The 22,425-nt window shown below is 35.5% G+C and overlaps 1 protein-coding gene and 1 long non-coding RNA gene across 2 annotated transcripts; both read left to right on the top strand.

Annotated features, from left to right (window-relative positions):
• The first annotated feature begins 7,889 nt into the window (after positions 1–7,889).
• On the top strand, positions 7,890–11,901 carry LOC110783327 (salutaridinol 7-O-acetyltransferase). The gene is made up of 3 exons (XM_021987657.2): positions 7,890–8,621; positions 9,735–10,029; positions 11,166–11,901. The coding sequence occupies exons 1-3, from the start codon at positions 7,962–7,964 to the stop codon at positions 11,747–11,749; spliced, it is 1,539 nt and encodes a 512-aa protein (XP_021843349.2). The 5' UTR covers positions 7,890–7,961; the 3' UTR covers positions 11,750–11,901.
• A 7,743-nt stretch (positions 11,902–19,644) lies between these two features.
• Positions 19,645–22,425, top strand: LOC130461166 (uncharacterized). The gene is made up of 4 exons (XR_008921557.1): positions 19,645–20,484; positions 20,860–20,922; positions 21,663–21,878; positions 21,986–22,425. It is a non-coding gene; the product is annotated as an uncharacterized lncRNA (long non-coding RNA).

Raw genomic sequence — 22,425 nt, 5'->3', positions numbered from 1 at the left:
CGTATGAATATGTTTTTTCTTACATGTTGAAAAAATAGAAGATTCTTTTCAGTTGGTGAATATTAAATGGTGGAAAAATTCTAAATTGGAACATCATTACGTGGCGAAGAAATATAAGAATACACATTATCAAGCAAGTCTTAAAAGATTTGTATGGATGCATGTATTTTTTTTATTTTTTTTTCAAATGTCTAATTTTTAATAATTTTTACAACAATTAAAATAAGTAATACGTGTGCACAAGTTTTTGAAACATGCATGGTGGTCAAAAGACTCAAAACAAATCCTAAAAGAGTCAAAGTACACACAAGAAATACTCTTGTTATCAAAATCCCACTTTTCTTTTTATTTATAAGAAGAAAAATAAGTTTAGGCAGCCCTCCGTAATACCACTTGAATAAGTTGTTTGTTTGCACTTGAAGAGTTATATTTCCCTTATTCTAGGAGTTGAGTAATGTTATTTGGTTGAACATAAGAAGTTGTAATTTCCATGATAAGTTTGATCTTTATACATAAGAGGGTTACAGGAGAAAATAGTTCTATTTTTGTGAGAAATAAACTTTTTAAATTCTACTTTTCGTACTCACGTGATCATGTCATTGCCAACCAACAACTCTCTAGTTCTAACTTCCTAAGAAATTATAACTAATGTGATTTAAATTGTCACAACAAAACAACCCCAAATGAGTAATTAATGTCAAAACAATATAAAACTAAAAAGTTTGTCTGATTAGCATGAGAACAGGAAGTTTTAAAGTTCTACGTACGAAGTATTTCCTTTACTCAAAACCAAATTGTCGGAGGTAATTCCTTTTTTCAAAGCATGCACAACAGTACATACGGCTGCAGTTACTCTTAAAGGCTAGTTGTACGTGATACTCCTTTGGTCCTAACTAAGGGTCCCAGGGCCCATAGATCTAAGCCCTTGAAATCTAATATTGGTTCATGACCTAAAGCCTACATACCACTATAAATACAAAATATCCCTATGGGGGGATAATGTAAGAGGGACTTGACTCCTCCGATGTCTCTGTATAATATACTAATTTGGGTGTCGAAGGCCCTGATAAGGGGAGTCTATCCCAGACTCGGGTTTCACCTTGCATCCCCATCTTCACACTCAAAATTCGAAAATCTGAATGAATCTCAAGATTACAAGCTCGAAACATAAACAATACTCCCTCCGTCCCTACAAGATTGCTCCATTGTCTTTTAGTTAGATTAATTATGAGTGTGATGAAAGACATGTGGGGACCACAAACTAAACAAGGTATGGGGCAAACAAATAAGCAGGGCTGACCTAAACTATTTGAAAATCCGAATATCTGATAATCCGATTCGTATCTGATCCGAAAATTGATTCGGATCAGATATCCGATCCGAAAATTCAAATACCAAATACCTATTTGGATATTGATTTTCATTATTTCGGATATCAATATCCGAATTAAAAATAAAATCTAATGCAATTTATTTTTAATTTTTACAATGTGAACAATTTATGAAGTATATGCTCCGTAACACGTTAAAATTAAGCAACACTAAGAGCTTGTTTAACACTAAGGCACAATTAGTTGTTTGTTCACTACAAAATTATGTATCAATTAGAGATGGATTTAGAGATGGATACAATAAACGTCTCAATTGAGACGGATTACTAAATTTCGTCTCTAAATTAAAATTGAGATGGAATTGTATATAGAGTTTCAAAAATTCCGTCTCAAAATTGTAATGGATTTGCAAGAATTCCGTCTTAAATTTTTTTGAGACGCCCTCTATGGAGACGCCCTACTTTCGTCTCAAATCCGTCTCTAAGCATCCTTTTGAGACGGATTTGGACTATATAGAGACGAAATTCCTCGTCTCTATAAAATGATTATTTTGTAGTGGTTATGATGTTTATTATTATTATTATTATAGACATTTCGGCTTCCAACTAATTATTGGTAAAATATTTGACTTTGTTAGCATTTGATTTATAATAATAATAATAATAATAATAATAATAATAATAATAATAATAATAATAATAATAATAATAATAAATATTATAAGATAATTAATAGTAATATTTAACATTATAATAATAAAATAAGATCATTAAAATATAAGATGAATACAACAACGCTCAGATTGTGCAGGGGTGTGCATGGTGCTCTTGGTGCACCTGTCCCAAAACGCACATAAATAACAATAAAACGCAACAAAAATAAAAATCGCAAAAAAAAGAACATTAACAAAAGAACATTAACAAAAAGAACATTAACAAAAAGAACACTAACAAAAAGAACACTAATATTGACAAATCAGACAAAAGGTACAAATATAAAAAGCAGTTATATTTTTTCTTGTTCTTTTAAGTTATGGAAATGTTCTTTTCCAACCAATTTACAGTATGTTCTAATTAAAAAATAAAACGACGAACCTTTGATGAACTTTAAAACCAGATTTATAATTTTTCTTGTTCTTTTAAGTTCTGGAAATGTTCTTTTCCAACCAATTTATGTTCTAATTAAAAAATAAAACGACGAACCTTTGATGAACTTAAAAACCAGATCTATATTTTTTCTTGTTCTTTTAAGTTCTGGAAATGTTCTTTTTCAACCAATTTATGTTCTAATTCCGTTATTTTATTTATCAAAAGATATCTGAAAACAACACTATAAATATGTAAAAAGAACAATTGCTGATTTTAAAAAAGAACACACTGTTTTGATGCCACAGAAATAGAAAGTTATAAGAAAAGAACATTAAAATTTAAAAAGAACATAGAATTAAGAACGAGAAAATTTACCTTAATCACCCGATGCACCTTCATCAACAGCATAAACCTCTTTGAATGAATAAAAAGATTCAAAAAATAGCGAAATTGAAATAGTATTTCGCTTAATAAACTAGTTTTTTGTAAACGTAATTCAATTAAAGTCACATTTCAGAGAAAGAAGGAGGAGAAAATTTGTTTTGAACTTTCTCTCTCATAAAATATCTCTTTTGTTGGGAGAAACTAAAAGCACTCCTCTTTCTCTCTCAAGAATGTGTTTCTAAAATGAGAAGTTATGAATCCAATAGGAGAAATATTATATATACAGAAAATAAAAAATAAAAAAAATAAAAAAAAGAGGGGGAAGGAGAAGAAATACAAGCCATGTTCATGATAAGAACGGTGCACTTGTTTTTTTAATTTTTTTTTGGGTTTTGTTGTTCTGTTCTTTTATGTTTATTAGATATAAATCTTAATGTTCTTTTATGTTTGTTCTTTTTTCAAAAAGTACAGTATCGAAGAGCAAATGAAGCTTTTACTTGACCAGCAACAAATGATGTTAAATCTTCAAAAACAGCTGAGAGAACAAGAAGAGAGGCTGAATAAACAGAGCAATTCCTCAAAAGAACAAAAAGAGGATGAACCTAAAAGAACATTATAAATAAAGAAAAAGAACATTATAAATACAGAAAAGAACATATCATGTAGAACACTTATTTTAACCATGTAAAACAACATTACCAATAAAAAAACGAACAACAATAGAGCATAAAAGAACATAATAAAGTAAAGAAAAAGAACATTAAAAATAGCAGAAAAGAACATATCATGTAGAACACTTATTTTAACCATGTGAAAAAAGAACAACAAAAAAGATAAAAGAACAACAAAAATGGTAAAAGAACAATTTGATCTGAAGTGTGTAATATCAAAAGAACAACAAGCTTAAGCAAAAAAGAACAAAGAACAACAACCTAAAGCAAAAAAGAACATGTTCAATAATTATTTTCTGTATTATTACAATCTCTTAATACATATATGAGAACCAATATATAAAAGAACAAAAGATAAGACTAAAAGAACATATAAAATCGAAAAAAGAACAGAAATTAAAAATCATCAGAAATATATAATCAAGATACATTAATCATCAAAATTATCAAAATATAGAATCAAAATACATTAATCAAGGTTATTGAGAAATGCAGAAATCGAAATGATCAAAAAAATCAAAATAAATTGAAATGATGAAAACAATGAACATGGAAATCAAAATCATCATAAATAAGTAATTCGTTTTAAAAAATTGAAAAATTACCTTCACAAATCGGATTATCAGCAGAGGAATTCAAATTTGAAGAAGAAGAATCAATAGAATTTGATATTGAAGTAGAAAAATCAACCAATATCTGAGAACTGGAAACTGGATCAAAGGCTGTAAGAAAAAAAAGCCATTACTTTCTCTCTCCTCTTCACAGTTTCTCTCTCATTTTCATAGTTTTTCTCTCTCCTCTTCACAAATTCTGATTTGAAAATCATAAAAAAGAAGGTATATATACCAGAAAAATAGAGTGAAAAACAAAAGAACGAAAAAAAAGGGACATAGCAGTCATTGTTCTTTTTTTTAACAAAAGAACAACGTTTGTTCTTTTTTTATCAAAAAAACAACGTTTGTTCTTTTCTTCTCCGAATTCAACAAGATATCCGCTTTTTATATTTATTGCATGTCGTTTGGACACCAGTGCACCAAGAGCACTGTGCACACCCCTGCACCATCATATTTGCGGAATACAATGCCGTTCTTTTAAACTGAACTGAACTAAACTAAACAAAACTACAATTAAGTCCAAAATAATGGGGCCGAAATGTTGACATTAACATAATAAATCAAGACTCAAGAGTGTTAGGAAAACATTAGATGTGTCGAAGACGTGCTTCCAACTTCCAAACTAAAGTGAGTTTACATATATAACCCTACAAACAATCGTAGACTAACAAATCATACTCCCTCTTTCTCCATCCTCCTTCTCCACCCTTCTCATCCATGAAAAACACAGATATCTAGATATACATTTAAAATGCATTAGAGGTTATTAGTAATAAACCTTCACAATCTTTTAACAATGGGTCACTTAATTTCAAGATTGAAATCAGAAAAATGATCACTTTCCATGAACATATACTCCTTCCGTCCCTTAATACTCGATCCGGTTTGACCGGCACAGAGTTTAAGGGATTTGAATTGACTTATTAGTTTAATAGGTAGTAGTTAATAATGGGGTATTATTTTAATGTAGTTAGTGGGTAATGTGTAAAGGGTAGAGGGGGGTGTTGAATTTTTTATTATTTTTTGTATAGAGTAGTGGGTAGGTGTGTTAATAGGGGGAGTGAGAAATAATATAATATTGGTAGAAGATTTTCATTTTTAGAAACAGGTCAAGTATTAAGGGACGACTCGATAAGGAAAATAGGTCGAGTATTAAGGGACGGAGCGAGTATGATATTGTGATGTGATAGAAATAAAAGAAGTCGGCGCCATTGTTGAGTAATGAGTACTCCGTAAGTTGCTCGAGAAACAAGTTGACAATTGATAGGGATGAAATAACGGTTGAAATCACGTGGTTTCCAGCTTACCTCATTTGAATGTTGAAAGTGACAGCTAGGAAATTAACCAACTACGAACCATTGATTGCGCAGGATTTTTATTGTCCGTTAGATTAGATGATCGACGGTTGTGATCGTTTCCCTCGCGTCACACGCTACTCACATACACCTAACTTGCCACATACTCATCAATCACTCCTTTTACTCCGTATATATACTCCATCGGTCTCGGAATACTCGCAACAGTTTGATTAGATAAGATTGTCAATGCACGACTTTGACCATCAATATCTTCAATTATATGTTATAAAAACTTATAAAATATTAATATTTTGAAAATATATATTAAGATAAAAGCCAATAATATATTACTCATTGCTAACATTTATTTTTCATATACTTCCTCCGTTCCGGAAATATCGCAACATGGTTGACTTTTACTCCTCTAGTCATTACTTTGACTCTTAGTATCTCAAATCGTGTGCAAGTTAAAATTATAAAAAATTAATATTTAGAAAATATATATTGATACGAATCTAAAATGACTCCGCGACTAAAATTTCATTACGTACGAATCACAAAAATTTGCCAAAGTCATACTAGCTCCCTCCGTATTTATTTAAGGGATACACTTGTCTTTTCCGGCCGTATTTATTTAAGAGGTACACTTGCCATTTTTAGTAACTTATCAACCCCACCATCTAATTAAATAATACATCTAATTTACCTTATGACTCACCATCCTATTAAACAATTAATTTCATAAACCCACCCCACCTCCCACCCACCAAAATGACATGGTCCCCACTTGTTTAATTATTAAAATATCTACCCAACCCCACTTGCTTTATTATTTTATTTCATTCAATTCTTCTTCTTAATACTCGTGCCCGGCCAAGTGTATCTCTTAAATAAATACGGAGTGAGTAGTATGAATAGTGTAAAAAATAAATGGTGCAATATTTCCGGCACAGAGGAAGTACTATAAATAAAATAATTAAGGTCAAAGTGAATTATGTGAATAATACAAAAAGTCAAACCGTTGCAAGTATTCCGGGACAGAGGGAGTAAGTAATATTTTGAGAAATTGTGTATATTATTGTATCACATTTTATGTAAAACACATGTTAAATACCAGGTTTGTCAATATGATGGGGGTACCCGAACCGATAAGGGAATCATATTAAATATAGTTGATCTGGGATATTCAGTACAATTACGGGCTCTATAGCTAGCGAAAGTTCTACAATAAATGACGTGTACAGTTATTTACCACTAACTTAATAAACGACGTGTACCGCTATGTACTACGGAGTACTCCATAATACTAAATTAACTAGTGAGATAAGTTTGTGCAATTAATTTATAACTTAGTTAAGGTGGTTGAGGTTGGATCAAATCCTTTTCTCAACATTATTTTTCTCGATTTTTTTTCATTAATTATCATTTGTTTGCTGCAATTTTATTATTTTTATTTTTCAATATTCTTTCTTCTATTTCGTACTACCTTAATTACAGTATTAAACTAGATTATGTCAATGGCGTAAATAAGAACCCGATTCGATTTTTGCTCGAACGACTAAAAAAAACTGCAAATACCGTTCATAATCAAAGTATTTATTCAATTACTACGTATGAGTTTAAAATTTGAAAGTACTAGGATGCATACATATAATTCAATTGTGAGTTTAATTTTTTTTATTTATAGAATCTCTTTGTACCTCCAAGAAAATAATTTAACGGGAGTTATGTTACAGAGAGGATGAAAACAGAAGGGGAAGACTTAGAGTTATTTATTTTAAATAATTTATTAAATTAGCGGTGCATATCAGTACATGTCGTTTGCAGTACATATCAGTATGTGACATGCGTTATAGACTCATTCTACCGCTAGGGGTGTTCATCGGTCCAAACTCGGACCAGATCGACCCAGCAGACCGGACTGAACACCGAAATTTGATAATTCAAGACCCGAAGACCGGACCGAATATGCTTGGACCGGATCCGAACCGGACTGCAAAATTCGGTACAAAACCCGGATCAGACCAGTTTGGACCCGATTGTAGACCTATTTCTATATAATTTTTTACTTTTTCTAAAACTTATGGTGAAAAAGAAAAATTGATATTAAAAACCCAATTGTTTAATGCTTAAATATTTTTATCGAAATCCTAAACTTCTAAAATAATATGAAGTAGTAAGAACTTTATAATTCGAATAAATGATAGTTTTCTCTTATTTTTTCCCCATCATCCCTTCACAAAACATGATTTTATTTTACTCAGTGAAAAAAAATCTTTTTAATGAATTAATGTAGAACAAAAAAAAAAAGGTGGGGGTAAATCAGTTGGTTAGAGCTTTCCTCTCGATTCCAGGTGATCCTGGGATCGATTCTCATTCCGTCATTATGCCTCATTTGCACCAAAAAAAAGAGTAGAATAATGATAATAATAATTTTTTAAAAAATAATAATTTATTACATTTGTGCGTTTCACGGATCCTATATAACCCAGTACGTTATTCATAATTTTCCAAATGGTGAGCAAGAACAATAATTCATTTTTTGTTTCTTCATAAGGATTCCTTTGTGGATAGAATGGGGGAAGTCAACCATGAAGAAGTAGAAATTGAAATAATATCAATAGAAACCATAAAACCATCATCACTACTTCCACCAAAAACTCCTCCAAAAACCATCACACTTTCTCACCTCGATCAAGCTGCCCCTTTGTACTACTATCCTTTACTTTTATACTACACTAACACTACTACTACTACCCCAACATCACAAATTCGAGTTGACATAACAAGTACCCTAAAAACTTCACTTAGCAAAACACTTGACAAATTCCACCCTATTGCAGGTCGATGTGTGGACGACTCTACAATTTGTTGCAACCACCAAGGAATACCATTCATTGAAACCAAAGTTGACTCCAATATCTTGGATGTCATGAACTCGCCTGAGAAAATGAAGTTGCTTATCAAGTTTCTCCCTCATGCAGAGTTTCAAGATGTGACTCGACCAGTCTCGGATTTAAACCATTTGGCGTTTCAAGTCAATGTTTTCCGGTGTGGTGGGGTGATCATTGGCTCCTATGTGCTCCACAAGCTCCTTGATGGAATCTCTCTTGGAACTTTCTTTAAAAATTGGTCAACCATTGCTAATGATGAGCGAGTTAAGGACGACGACCTAGTACAACCTGACTTTGAAGCCACTATTAAGGCGTTCCCTCCGCGTACAGCAACTCCAATGGTTAGTCATAAAGTAGTGTATCGAAGTTTGCTACATTGAATTTTTAAGTTACAGTTGAATTAAGCTACAAAATTTCACATTGGTGGGCTACGAAACATTGTAGCTCCTTATAATATTTCATTTAAGGCTCCGTTCTATTAGACTTATTTCGAATGAACTTATATTATCTGAACTTAACTGAACTTATTTTGTCTGAAATAAACTTATTTTGATGATAAAGGTCGCAAGTTGCGACAATATTTAGTTGTCGCAATCTTATGTGTCACAGTTTAATTGGTACATATAGGCGCCACGTAGGCTATGTGTCATCCGAATATTTTTACTACCAATGCAATATTTTTACTATGAAAATATGTAAATAAGGTAGTCGATATAAAAAAGGAAACAAATTAGAATATTAAGATTTTCTCACCTTTTTTGTACATATATAATATGTTATATATAAGTTAAATATTTCAGTTTCCAATTTAAATCATGACACGTAAACATGTCATGTCATCATTGTGACACGTCTTAAAGGTCGCATGTTGCGACCTTTATCATTTTCGATAAACTTATTTGTGTGTGAAAATGTTTGAAAAAAAACTTATTTTTGCTGAATTAATATTATCTGAATTTAACTGAATTTATCTGAACTTATTTTATCTGAAATAATTAAAAGTAAGTCGAACAGAACATGGACTAAACAATTTCCTTCTTTTTTCTCCTTACTTTTTTTAGCTACCTGTTCAAAATAGTTACTCCCTCCATCCCAAAATGTTCTTTATTTTTGGTATTTTGCACCTAATTTAATGACTAATTAATGTGCATTGAGATTCCTCTATTTTTTTTTTATTGAAACAAGCAACATTACGTTTATTTATAAATGTTTTCAATTTTATCAAAAACCCGACACTGAAAAAATAAAATATTTCCTTTTGTATTATCACATAAATGCTTTCTTTAATATTTTCTCAAAATTTAAATCGGTGATTATTTTAACCAATTAAATTAATTTATAGAAAGTAGAAGATTTTAATAGCTGCCTAATTATTATGCGATAGATGTAACAATAATTAGCCACATGCTCACATGTTTTATTTTATTTTTATTTTTATTTTTATTTTTGTTCAGCTTCCTCGTAATCAACAACTTCCAAAGGCGGCTGAAAAACCAAATAATAATCCAGTCAAAGTTCTTGTGACAAAGAGCTTCGTATTTGACATTGTTTCTTTAAAGAAGATGATGTTCATGGCTAAGAGTGAATTGGTTCCTAAACCCACCAAATTTGAGACCGTGACAGGGTTTATTTGGGAACAAACCTTATCAACATTGCGTAATTCTGGAGTTGAAGTTGAACATACATCGCTTATAATACCTGTAAACATCCGCCCAAGGATGAGTCCGCCACTCCCAAGAGGATCCATGGGTAATTGTTACTCCCTCTGTCCCATAATAGTATAATAATACAGTGTCTGTTTGATTATTTTTACGGGAATTAAAAAACTTGAAAAATAACATGATGAATTATTAATGTTATTGTACTTTAATAGAAAAATACACAATTTTTTTTTTTAAAACAAAAAAGACAAAAAATATTAAATTATGAGACCACATTTTCATGTAGAAACATTAATAATAGGACAACATGCACTATTTTCTAGGTACAAACATTAAATATCGGACCACATTTTGGGACACCCAAAATAGAAAACAAACACAATATTTTGGGACACCCAAAATGGAAAACAGACACTTTATTTTAGGACGGAGTGAGTAGCACGTTTGCCAAGACACAACTTTGACCTTAAATACTCGTTACATTTACATTTGCACAAAAGTTATAGATGATAAGTGTTTTTCTGATAATAAATACGAGTAGTTATTTTATTGAAAAATTGGATGCGATATATAGGAGTTAATGGGTATTTTTTAAATCGAATGAGAGATAGAGGGGACCAAACTTTTTAGTGGGAAGAGAGAGACAATAGAATAATTTTGGGGTCATTCCTAATTTAGAAGTGTAACCACTAATCTGGGACGGACGAAAAAAGAAAGTGTAGAGTGAAAGTGTTGCAAAAATTTTTTGAAACAGAGGAAATATTGTTTTGCATATCTTTAAATATATACTCCGTATATACTTATGTGCTACATATATTGAATATGATATATTGATATGTGCTTAAATTATTGGGTTAAGTGAGCACTGGACTTGGTGTGCTAGTATTGTGTAATGTGTGTTGATAATAATATAATATGGCTATATGGGGCACGTGCACGGTTTGTTTAAGGATCATATCGATTGATTTCCTATCTATATCAACTCGTTCTAAAGCCTTGTTTTGTTCGAATATTTTGACTTATTTCAGATAATTAAGTTCAGATAATATGAGTTCAACAAAAATAAGTTTTTTGTCAGACATTTTCACACACAAATAAGTTTATTTTAGACAAAATAAGTTTTTTTTTTCAAATAAAATAAGTTCATATAAGTTCAGATAATATAAGTTAAGTCAAAACAAGTCCAATAAAACGAAACCTAATCTAATTTTTGTAATCTAACAGGTAACTTGCTCAAGAATGCAAAGGCACAGGCCAACACCAGCAGCAGCAATGGGCTTCAAGACCTTGTTAAAGAAATCCATTCATCTTTGTCTCAAACAACCCAGAAAATTAATACTCCTCCTCCTCCTCCTCCTCCTCCTCCTACTACTACTGCTACAACAATCCATTCATCTTTGTCTCAAACAACCCAGAAAATTAATACTCCTCCTCCTACTACTACAACAATCCATTCATCTTTGTCTCAAACAACCCAGAAAATTAATACTACTACTACTACAGCAGAGGTTATTTTGACTAAACGGAAAGTTGACAATCCAGTTACACAGAATCGAGAAGGAAACTACCTCTTCACCAGTTGGTGCAAGATTGGGTTGGATGAGGCTGACTTCGGGTTCGGAAAGCCCGTTTGGGTAATTCCCAACGATGGGAGACCCCCTAAGGTCAGGAATATGATTTTCCTTACTGATTATAGGCATCCCGAAACAGGCGTTGAAGGAATTGCAGCATGGATTACGTTGGAAGAGAAACAAATGCAATGTTTAAAGTCAAACCCAGAATTCCTTGCTTTTGCTACTCCTAATTAGAGATATCCCACGCCTCTGTTAATTAGCTTGTTTTAATGTTTTTACCCCTTTTTTATTTGTTTTTTATTTATTGTGTGTGAAATTATTTACATTGTTGTAAGGTTAAAATAAAATAAAATAAAATAAAGTGGGACCCGCCGATTTAAATATAACGTATATCAATTGGTTGTTGGTTCTGTGGTGATTGAGGCTGAACTTGGTAGGGAGAACCCACGTTCGATCCTCCGCAACAACAATTGGTAGGGAATGGAACCTAACTACACAGAACTCGTCCCGAATCCGGATTAACCCTAAAAGTGAACCGAATGCTAACACCAGAAAAATAATAATTAAATATAACATATAAATGTTGTATTTTAGGAAGTATAGTTGGAAAGTCCCCAAAAAAAAGAAGTGTATTTCATTTTACAAATTTCGAAAGTGTATCGTTATTCGACGCCCACATACGCTAATATCCCCGTGTTTTTAATACGAAAAGTCGATTTTACCCTTATAAAATTATATCCCAAAATAATAATAAAAATAACAATAATAATTGAAATTTTAAAAACAAACAATAAAATATTTATTTTTTAAATTATGGTTAAATGGCGGTTAAATCAAACAAAATTTTTTAAATCAAAGAAAAAATGATCTTGTTGCAGACGAAGTTTTCATCGGACTCGTGCACAAATATATAGCTCCTGATACACAAAATCTTTGTTCAGTAACATTAAGAGACTTTCAAATGGAAGTATGTACCAAACAGAGGTTCATGTTGAAAACTCTAACGGCTCGTTTGGTAGTCGGTATTAAATGGTAGAAATGAGAATAAATTTAAGTGTTATCTTACAAGAAAAGAACATGATGATGTCCATGGTAATGAAATTGTGTCTCAAACTTGGTATTTTTCTTCATAAATTTGCGTTCCCATCTAATACCACTCCTCATATGGTAATCAGGGGCGGAGCCAATGTAGAAAGAATGGGGTCAATTGACCCCACTTGAATTGTGAAAATTTAAAAAATTTCTTTATATTTTTAAGATTTTCTTCAAAATTTGTTATAAAATTAATTATTTGAACCCACTAAAGTTTGTAATTTCTATTTTGCACCCACTAAATATTTTTTCTAAATCCGCCACTGATGGTAATGGATGGTAATGGAAATTTATAAAGAAATTGAGATTATTTTGAGTGAACTAGCATTACCATGGGAATGCAAGTTGATTTTCTTTACAAATTTACATACAAATTTATTCCCATGGACACCATTTATGGCCGGCTACCAAACGGGCCGTAAATAACAAATGAAAACTAATGTGAATATCATTATTCCAATTACTGCATGATGAACTAAGAAAACAACATCAGTTACAAACTTACAATGGATCGCACCACTAACATAATTTTTTTATATAAAACCGTTGCGCACAGGGATAGCATCGTCGACAGGGTTTCCGCGCACAGGGACTGCGCCGGCCATACGCCGACCGCGCAGATCTTGTGCGCGGCCTCCGTGTCGCTGGCGCAATCTCTTTGCGCTGCAGCCGTGTCAACGACGCCATTCTGTGCGCGGCGGTTTATAAAAAAAACTATCAAAAAAACCAAATAGGAAAATCCACTGATCGGGTTTTCTACCATAGTCATTAATGCACCTGAAATCATAACTCACCAAAATACCGAAATAGAAAGAGAGAGAGATTGGGGGCCGCTCTGAGATGTTCTTTGCTTGTTGCATTGTTGGAGGCGTTGGTATTTTTTCTTCTTTCATTTATTTTTGTTTTTTTAAATTTTTTTTGTCATTATTGTTACGGTTATCATTGCTATAATAATAATAATAATAATAGTAATAACAAACACGTAAAACCTCTCAAAAATAGGCGATTAGGGCACGATCATTCGATCATGTGCGTTTAGGGCTCTTCCACGTCGATTTACCGGCGTTGTTGTGGTGGTGTCCAGCGACGGTTGTCAAGTATCAGGCGGGGAGGCGGTATTGTTTAGTCGGCGGTTACGGGTGGTGTTTTCCCGGCGGTTACAGGCGGTTGCAGGCGGTTACAGGCGGGTGATAGCAGGCTGTTTAAGGTAAAGACGGGATTTCGGCGTTGTTGTCGGTGGTGTCCGGCGACGGTTGTCAAGTATCAGACGGGCATGCGGTATTGTTTTGCCGGCGGTTACGGGTGGTGTTTTGTCGGTGGTTTCAGTTTCAACGGGTGATAGCGGGCTGTTTTGGGTTTCGACGGGAATTCGCAGGCTTTTTCCAGTTCATTTCAAGTTCTGGCGTTCAGTTTCTTCTCCGGCAAGTGCGTTCAGTTTCCTGCAATTCGAGAGTGTTTGGGGTTCAGTTCCTGGCAATTCGGGAGTCCGTTTCAGGTTCTTGCATTTAGTTTGGTCAGATTATGCGTTGTTGTTGTGCGGTTGTTTTGGAGTTTGGTGTTTGATTGCGTTCGTGTGTGTTGAGTTGCTGCTCTTTGGTGTTGAGTTGCTTGTGTGTGTTGAGGTGCTGGGAAGCTTGAGTTGCTTCTCTTTGGTGTTGGAATTGTTTGTGTGTGTTGAGGTTATCAAGTGTGCGCTTGGTGTTGGTATTGTTGGTGTGTGTTGAGGTTATCAAGTGTGCTGTTGAAGTGCTTTGATATGGCGGCTTCCGTAGAGAAGTTTCATTGCCCTTTTGTGGGTCTTAGCGGGTGTCAGGATGGAGGTGGGCGTGGTTTGGTGAGGAGTTCTCTGATCACTCACTTACGTGATCGTCATTGTTGCACTGGTGTGCGGGATGTAACCCGTCATTCCCTTACTACCAATTTGCAGGTTTTTACTACTGCTGAGGTGACCTTTCGTCGTATGGGAATTTGGCTATGTGGAGATTGTTTCAAGACGCATACTCATCGTATTAGGTGTCGACATGGCAGTGGTTCTAGTACGGTTTTTGTGGACCCACCTGATTCTGGGGATGGTACTATTCGTTTTACTCTCTACGGTATTCAAAAACCACAAGCTCCTGCTTCCGAGCTGCCTACTTCTGTTGCGCCTCGAGAACATCATTTTTCTTTTGATGTTGCTCTTCTAAACACTTTATGGTCCAAGCGGCTGCGTTCTGTGAAATCCATCCCTCCCAAATGTCGTTTGGGTTTTTCGCGAGTTCTGAAAGGGGCGCTTGATAAGGTGATTTGCAGACCAGATGACATCGCTTGTTGGGTTCAGTTGCTCGTGTTACCTCTTTGTGTCCTCAAGACTTTTTCTCCACGAAGTAATCGTGAGTGTTCCTCCGGTGTTAGGCGGCGACAACAGGAAGAGAGTATCACCTCTGCTATTCGTTCTTGGGGTGTGCCTGGTGGTTCTGAGCAACTTGTCATAGACACATTGGCTAGTGTGTCTCCCCCTCTATTGGATGTTGACGGCGACCGTGATTTGGCGGAACGTAATATTAAGCAATGCAAGAGAAAGATTTCTGACGGTCACTACACTGCTGCCGTTAGGGTTCTTTCTTCCTCAGGTCTTGCCCCTTACAATGATGCTACTCTTGCAGATTTGCAAGCAAAGCACCCTTCCGTTCCGGTCCCTACCTTACCGGATATCCCTGTTGATCATCACCTTATTGCTTCCTCCGCTGTTGTTTTGGAGCAGATTATGGGCTTTCCGCGTGGTACTTCGTGCGGTAGAGATGGCTTGCGTGCTCAACACCTTTTGGATTGCTTGGGTGGTGCTGCTGTAGGTGTTTCTGATGAGTTGGTGGATGCTATCACTCAGGTTGTTAATCTCTTTCTTGCTGGAAAGTGTCCTGCTGAGCTTGGAGGATACATTGCTAGTGCTCCTCTTACGCCACTTATTAAGCCTGGTGGGGGTATTCGGCCTATTGCCGTGGGCACTATTTGGAGGCGCCTTGTTTCTAAGGTCGGGGCAGCTTTGGTTGGTCCGCGTTTAGGAAACTACTTTGGAGGTCTTCAGTTTGGAGTTGGGGTTCCAGCAGGTGGTGAGGCCATTCTCCATGCTGTCAATCGGTTGGTTGAGGCTCGTGGGGCTGATGTTGGCCTCTCTATGTTATTGGTGGATTTTCGGAATGCGTTCAATTTAGTCAATCGTTCGGCTTTGTTGCGTGAGGTACGACTACATTGTCCTGCTCTTTCGCGTTGGGTTGAATTCTGCTACTCTTCTCCAGCGCGGCTGTATTATGGGGAGCATACCTTGTGGTCTTGTCAAGGTGTGCAGCAAGGGGATCCTCTCGGCCCTTTGCTTTTTTCTCTGGTTCTACATCCATTGGTGTGTCGAATCAGAGACTCATTTGATCTATCTCTTCAGGCTTGGTACTTGGACGATGGCACTATCGTTGGTGACACTTTGGTGGTTGGACAGGTCTTGGAGTTGATTTTGGAGGAGGGTCCTCATTTAGGTCTCCATGTTAATGTTGAGAAGACGGAGGTTTTCTGGCCTTCGGAGGACCCCCGCAGTCGTCTAGAGGGTGTCTTTCCTACGGATATTGCTCGTCCTGCGCTTGGTGTTAAGTTGCTTGGTGGCCCAGTCAGTACGGATTCCTCTTTTTGTAAGGAGTTGGTTTCGCAGCGTGTGTCGAAGGCTGTTGTGTTGATGGATGCTGTAGCCAAGCTTAATGATCCCCAGTGTGAGTTGTTGCTTCTTCGTGCGTGTACTGGAGTTTCTAAACTCTACTTTGCTATGCGCACTTGTCCGCCTCATCTTTTCGAAGCGGCCCAATTATCCTTTGATGTGGCTCTGCGGGCTTCTTTAGAGCGCATCGTGACTGCTTCGGGACCTGGGTTCGGTGACTGGCAATGGCGCCTTTCCACCTTGCCTTATTCTTATGGAGGATTGGGTGTTTATTCAGCTGGTGATGTTCGGCATTATGCTTTTCTTGCATCCCGTTTGCAGTCTTCTGATTTGCAGGATTCGCTTCTTCGGCTTTCAGGTGTTGATGGTCCGGGACCAGCCTTTGGCGATGCTCTTGGTCTTTTCAATAGGACTGTGGAGACCGACCTTATGCGTAGCCCTAGTGAGATCGCTGCCCCCAGACTCATGAAGAAATTGGCAGACATATATTTCACGAAGGTTACTGCTGATGCGGAATCCGCCTACTCCTTATCTTCGCGTCTTGTTGCCCTATGGAAATCACAGCAGGGGGGTTGCTCCACGGCTTGGTTGCGGGCAGTCCCCATCTCGGGGTTAGGCCAGACTATGAACGGTAAGACTTATCGTTCGGTTCTTTGCTATCGGTTGGGTATTCCGTTGTTCTCTTATTCGACGCCGTGTTCTGCTTGCTCTCGGGTTTTCGACGGGGACATTTATGGGGATCATGCCGTGTCTTGTGCTGGGATTGTGGGTATCAAACATCGACATAATGTTGTTCGTGATACCCTTTTGGATATTTGCTATCGGTCGGGGATTTCTGCTCGCAAGGAGGTTGATGTTGGGCTGACTAGTGAGAGTGATGGAGCTCTTCGTCCTGCAGATATACTGCTTTACTCATGGGATGGCGGTCTGGATGTGTGTGTTGACTTGACTGGGTCTTCCCCTATGACGCAATCTGGGTTGTCAGGCTTCGTTCCGGGTCGGGTTGTGGCGGTTGCAGCGCAGCGGAAGCAGGATAAGTATGGGGCACGTTGTAGGGCTTTGGGTTACGGTTTCTTTCCTTTTTCCTTCTCTTCTTTTGGGGAATTAGAGAAAGGGGCTGTTTCTTTGCTGAAGCGGGTCCAGACGTACTCCACGGCTCAAGACATTGGGGCGCGGGCAGCTGCCCACATTTTCAGCAGGATCGGGTTCGCCATAGCTAGAGGAGTGGGGGCCCAGATTGTATCTCGGCTCCCCTCCAACTTCTTGTAGTTCATTTGATCTTTGTAGCTTGTTAAGCTTGTAACGTTTTGGTGTTTTCCCATAATAATAATAATAATAATAATAATAATAATAATAATAATAAAATGGCAAAATCGTATTTTTAAACACTAAATACGGGCATTTTTAGGAAAATGCGGGCGTCGTTTAAAAAAACCAATTTCGAAAAGTATGTTATACGAAGTATATTATATTTAAATAAGTTTTATAAAAGTTTAAATAAAAGTATATTATATTTAAATATGTTTTATATTATATTTTACGTTTTATAATAAAAGTTTAAATAATACTTCGTATGTTATATTTAACTACGATTAAAGGTTTAAGCCGCAAACCATGTAATTAATACGGTTTACCGTTTAATTCAGGTTTTTTTGTCAAACCAAACTCAAACTGTAAACCGCTGTTTAACTAGAAAAATTAACCAAACCGTAAACCAAACCAAACCGTGAAATTATGATTTGGTTTACGGTTTAAACAAACTCTAAAGTAAAGTTTCCTAAGCAAAAAACTCAGCACCAAGCAGCCCCTCAAGCCTCAAACACAAAATTCCTACCGTTCGGTCTCTGAAAGACCAAAATTGCAATTCAAGTGTATTTCAAATTTATTTTGGTGCTATTTCAAATGCCTATATTTCTTTTTCTTTTCTTTTTTGGGTTGATTTAGTTTGGGCTTCATGACGGCCCTATACGGGAAGTTACGGCCCTATACGGGAAGTTGGGCTTTGGATAGTTTGATTTATTTGTCTAATCTTCTATATAGTTGTCATGTTCTGTTCACCTTATTTTCACTTATTTCAAGAAAAATAAGTTCAGATAAGTTCAGAAAAAATAAAGGTTACCCAAGTACAATTTATAACTAAAATAAGTTTTGATAAGTTCAGATAAGATAAATTCAGGAAAAATAAGTAAAAATCAGGTGAATATAACACACCCTTATATTATCTGAACTTATCTGAACTTATTTAAAAAAAATTATTTTGTCTGAAATAAACTTATTTGTGTATGAAAATGTGTGGAAAAAACTTATTTTTGCTGAACTTATATTATCTGAACTTATTTTGTCTGAAATAAGTCAAAATAAGTCGAACAGAATAGAGCCTTAACTAAACTTAACTGAACTTATCTAAACTTATTTTATTTTAAAAGAACTTATATTGTCTGAATTAAACTTATTTGTGTGTGAAAATGTTTGGAAAAAAAAACGTATTTTTCCTGAACTTATATTATCTGAACTTATTTGAACTTATTACGGCAACTTTTGTGTAAGACCGCCTTACAGGAAAAACCACTTTGATTGCTTAACTAATTGATTTCATTGTTTAACTAATTAGTTTTAGTACTTAACTAACTAGTTCTAGTGTTTAACTAAATAGTTTCAGTGCTTAACTAATTAGTTCCAGTGCTTAACTAATTGCTTTCATTGCTTAACTTATATGACAACAAGGTGGTCTTTCTTGTAAGACCGCCTTATGTAAAAGTTTATAAACTTATTTTATATGAAATAAATCAAAATAAGTCGAACAGAACTGTAATACCCCGAATTTTTAAAACTCGATTAGTTATGCTTAATTATTTTTATTTAGCTTAAAATCGTTTTAAAGCCTAAATTTGAACTTTATTTTAATTAACGAAGTTTTATTTCGCTTGAATTTTTAATATTGCTACACGATTTATTTTTCAGTTTATAATTTAATATTCATATTTACGAGCTTAACGAACTTTTTAAATTTTAATTATTTTCGGATTTCTAAATTTATTTTATTCGGAAACTAAATTAATTATTTAACGTTCTTATTTTTATTCGGAAACTAAATTTATTTTTCGTTAACGATATATATATATATATATTTATATAAAGAATTAATTTAGCTAAACATTTTTATTTTTAGTAGTTTCCTAAAATAGCAACAAAATTTCTGAATTTTAGTCCAACCATGTGAAATTACTAAAATGCCCTCAAGAAACCAAAAATTCACTTTCCCCTCTTCCCTTGCTCTCCACGTATAAACCAGGAAGGAAATTTCTTTCCCTCCTTCCCTCAAATCAGTCCAAATTCAGATACTTGGACCCCAAGCACCTCATCTTGTTCTTCAATCTTCCTGTATACAAATTCCCTTCCAATTTCAGACATTCAACATCAAAAATCAATTACCAAAAACTGAAACTCTCACTCCCTTGCTCCTTTGTTCGAACCACCAGCAACCACCGTAGGCCACCACTGCAGCCACCACTGACCACCACCATCCAACAACCACCTCAACCACCCTGACCGTCGTTGTCCCCCAGCACCACCATCGCACCACCATTACCCTCGCCCTATTCCTCCCCTCCTGCGTACCTCCCCTGTCCCTCCCCTGCTTTCCTTTTTCCTTCCCCTTTTGCTGCACCACATCACGCAACCACAGCCACCATCGATTACCACCTCGACCACCACTGCTCGACCACCGCCCCAGCTACCTTCGACCACCACCGCACCTCCCTCACCCTCTCCCTTTCACCACACGCATCCCCTGCCCCTGTCTTTCCTTCCTCTTTGCGGGACTGCTCCACCCACGCCACCCTCACCGTCCACCCTCACCACCTTATTCACCAACCTCCGCCGCCCATTTTTCTCGGCGAGCCGTCCTCCCCTCCGCCCAGAATCACCACGACACCACCACTTAACCCCCTGCTCGTGCCCCTCTCTTCCTCTCTCTCTCCGTTCTGCCGCCACCAAGTAATCAACACCATCGCCGCCTCACCTCCGGCGCTGCGCCAAACCACCGAGCCACCCACCCACCTCCCTCCTCTTCTCTCCTCCTCTTTGTGCTCTTGCCCTGTTTCGTGCCCTGCTTCCAGAAACCAAAACCAAATTCTGGTTTTGGTTTTATTCTCCTTAAAACCCATAATTAAGTTGGGCCACTTTCATTTGGGCTTTGGTAAGTTAGAACCTAAATTGTTATTTCAGATTCTCTAAAATTATTAATTTTCATGTTTTAATAAATCTTTATGATATAATTATTTACTAATAAATTGTTTAATATTTTCAGGCTTAATTATCGATTTTAATAAAACAAATTACTAGCTTTATTTAGCAAAAACCGAATTTATATAATATTTTCATGTAAATTGATTTATGAAATATATAAATATATTTCGATTAAAATTTCGTTTAATAATATTTTCATTAAATTTCGAAATTATATTTTCGTTATATATAAATTCATTACTTATAAAATTTATTATTCATGAAATATTGATTTTAGATTTATTCATCGTTTATTAACTAATTCAATAATTTAATATTCTTAAAGAAACCGGACTTGGAACTCAGGAAGAACGATCCATCAGACGAGAAATATAAAACTACGGTTGAGGTAACGGCTATTGCTAGTACCCGCAATCCCCTTATAAATATGATTTATGAAAATATGACCTTATGATTGAATTTATGAATTAAATGTTTTGATGTGTTTTATGGATTGTGGGATGAAATATGATTTGATTGAATTGTTTCCTATAAAATGATTTGATTGAGTTTTCTCATAAAAAGATGTTTATGCAATGCTATGAAAGAAATGATGTTTTATTTGATCCCAGGATCAAAATGATGTTTTATGATATGAAAGAGTTATGTTATTAATTCAACTGAAATGCAAAAGCCGAGGCTTAGTAAAAATACATAAAACATGATAAATGAAAGTGAAAGACCTGGTTTGTCTGGCGGTATATAAACTACCATCTTCCTATCTATCGGTCATGCATGCACCACGGACACCTGTCCACCCATGGATTACGAGCCCAGGCTCCCATGGTTTATGAGCCCAGGCTCAGGGCCCAGGCACATGTTACGATGATGAGCCCAGGCTCGTATGGGCCCAGGCCCAGTGGAGAATTCCTTCACGGTTCGTACTTGCCGACTACTAGCATGTTAATTAAAAGTTTATGAATGACGTTTTCATTAAACGTTTATGAATGAATTTAATACGATGTTTTATTAAATGTTTTACTTATTCTGTTCTCCCTGTGTTATTAAATAAAATGAATTGAAATGAATTTACGTTGCTAGGGTAGTCGTTACTGAGTCTTCGGCTCACCGTTTTGTTTTCCATTTTAGGTACTACGGGGATCGATGGAAACGAGTAGAGGCGAGGAATTTCACTTTAATAATATTCACCTAGTTTATGCTTAAAGTTATAATAGTTTAATTAAAGACTTTTAGTAAGTTATGTACTTTTATTTTGATGATATAAAGGATTATTATATTAAATTGGAGGTTTTTATGGCTTATGTATGATGTTGCCTTGTAATTTCCAAGACGGAATTACGGCAGGTAATGTCCCGACCAAATTAGGTTAATTCCGCTGCTAATTATGCTTTAATACTTGAATTAGAGGTCGGGGCGTTACAAGAACATAACCTAATTGCAAAATTTGGCAGATCCTTTCAAATCTTGCAAGCCTAGGCCAGGAGACAGTTGTGGGTTCTTTGACGCCAAGTGTTGTGGAAAAATGGTTTGTTCGGGCAATAATAGATGTGAAGACCCTAACGGCTTTACGGAGGCACTCGACATTGTCATGGACCGTATGATCTCCTACTGAATGTTCTACTACTATTTCCTATCATCCTATTGTGTATATACAAGTTTGAATAAGTTGGTTATCAACACGTAACTTTGGCATACCTATTGTAAGATCACAATTATTTGTGACATAGTTATATGTAGGTGTGTCAAAATTAATTTATCCCTGTGTCGAAACTTGTTTCCTCTTTAATGTGTGTACTACTACTATCTTGAACTGTATTTTGTTTTCTTCTTTGATGCTTCAATCAAAGTAGTATGTATTATTGGATGGTTTGTATTCATGTATGATACTACA

Source organism: Spinacia oleracea, chromosome 5 (genome assembly GCF_020520425.1).
Source record: "Spinacia oleracea cultivar Varoflay chromosome 5, BTI_SOV_V1, whole genome shotgun sequence".
NCBI classification, from domain to species: Eukaryota; Viridiplantae; Streptophyta; class Magnoliopsida; order Caryophyllales; family Amaranthaceae; genus Spinacia; species Spinacia oleracea.
This window is presented reverse-complemented; position numbering and strand designations above follow the sequence as displayed.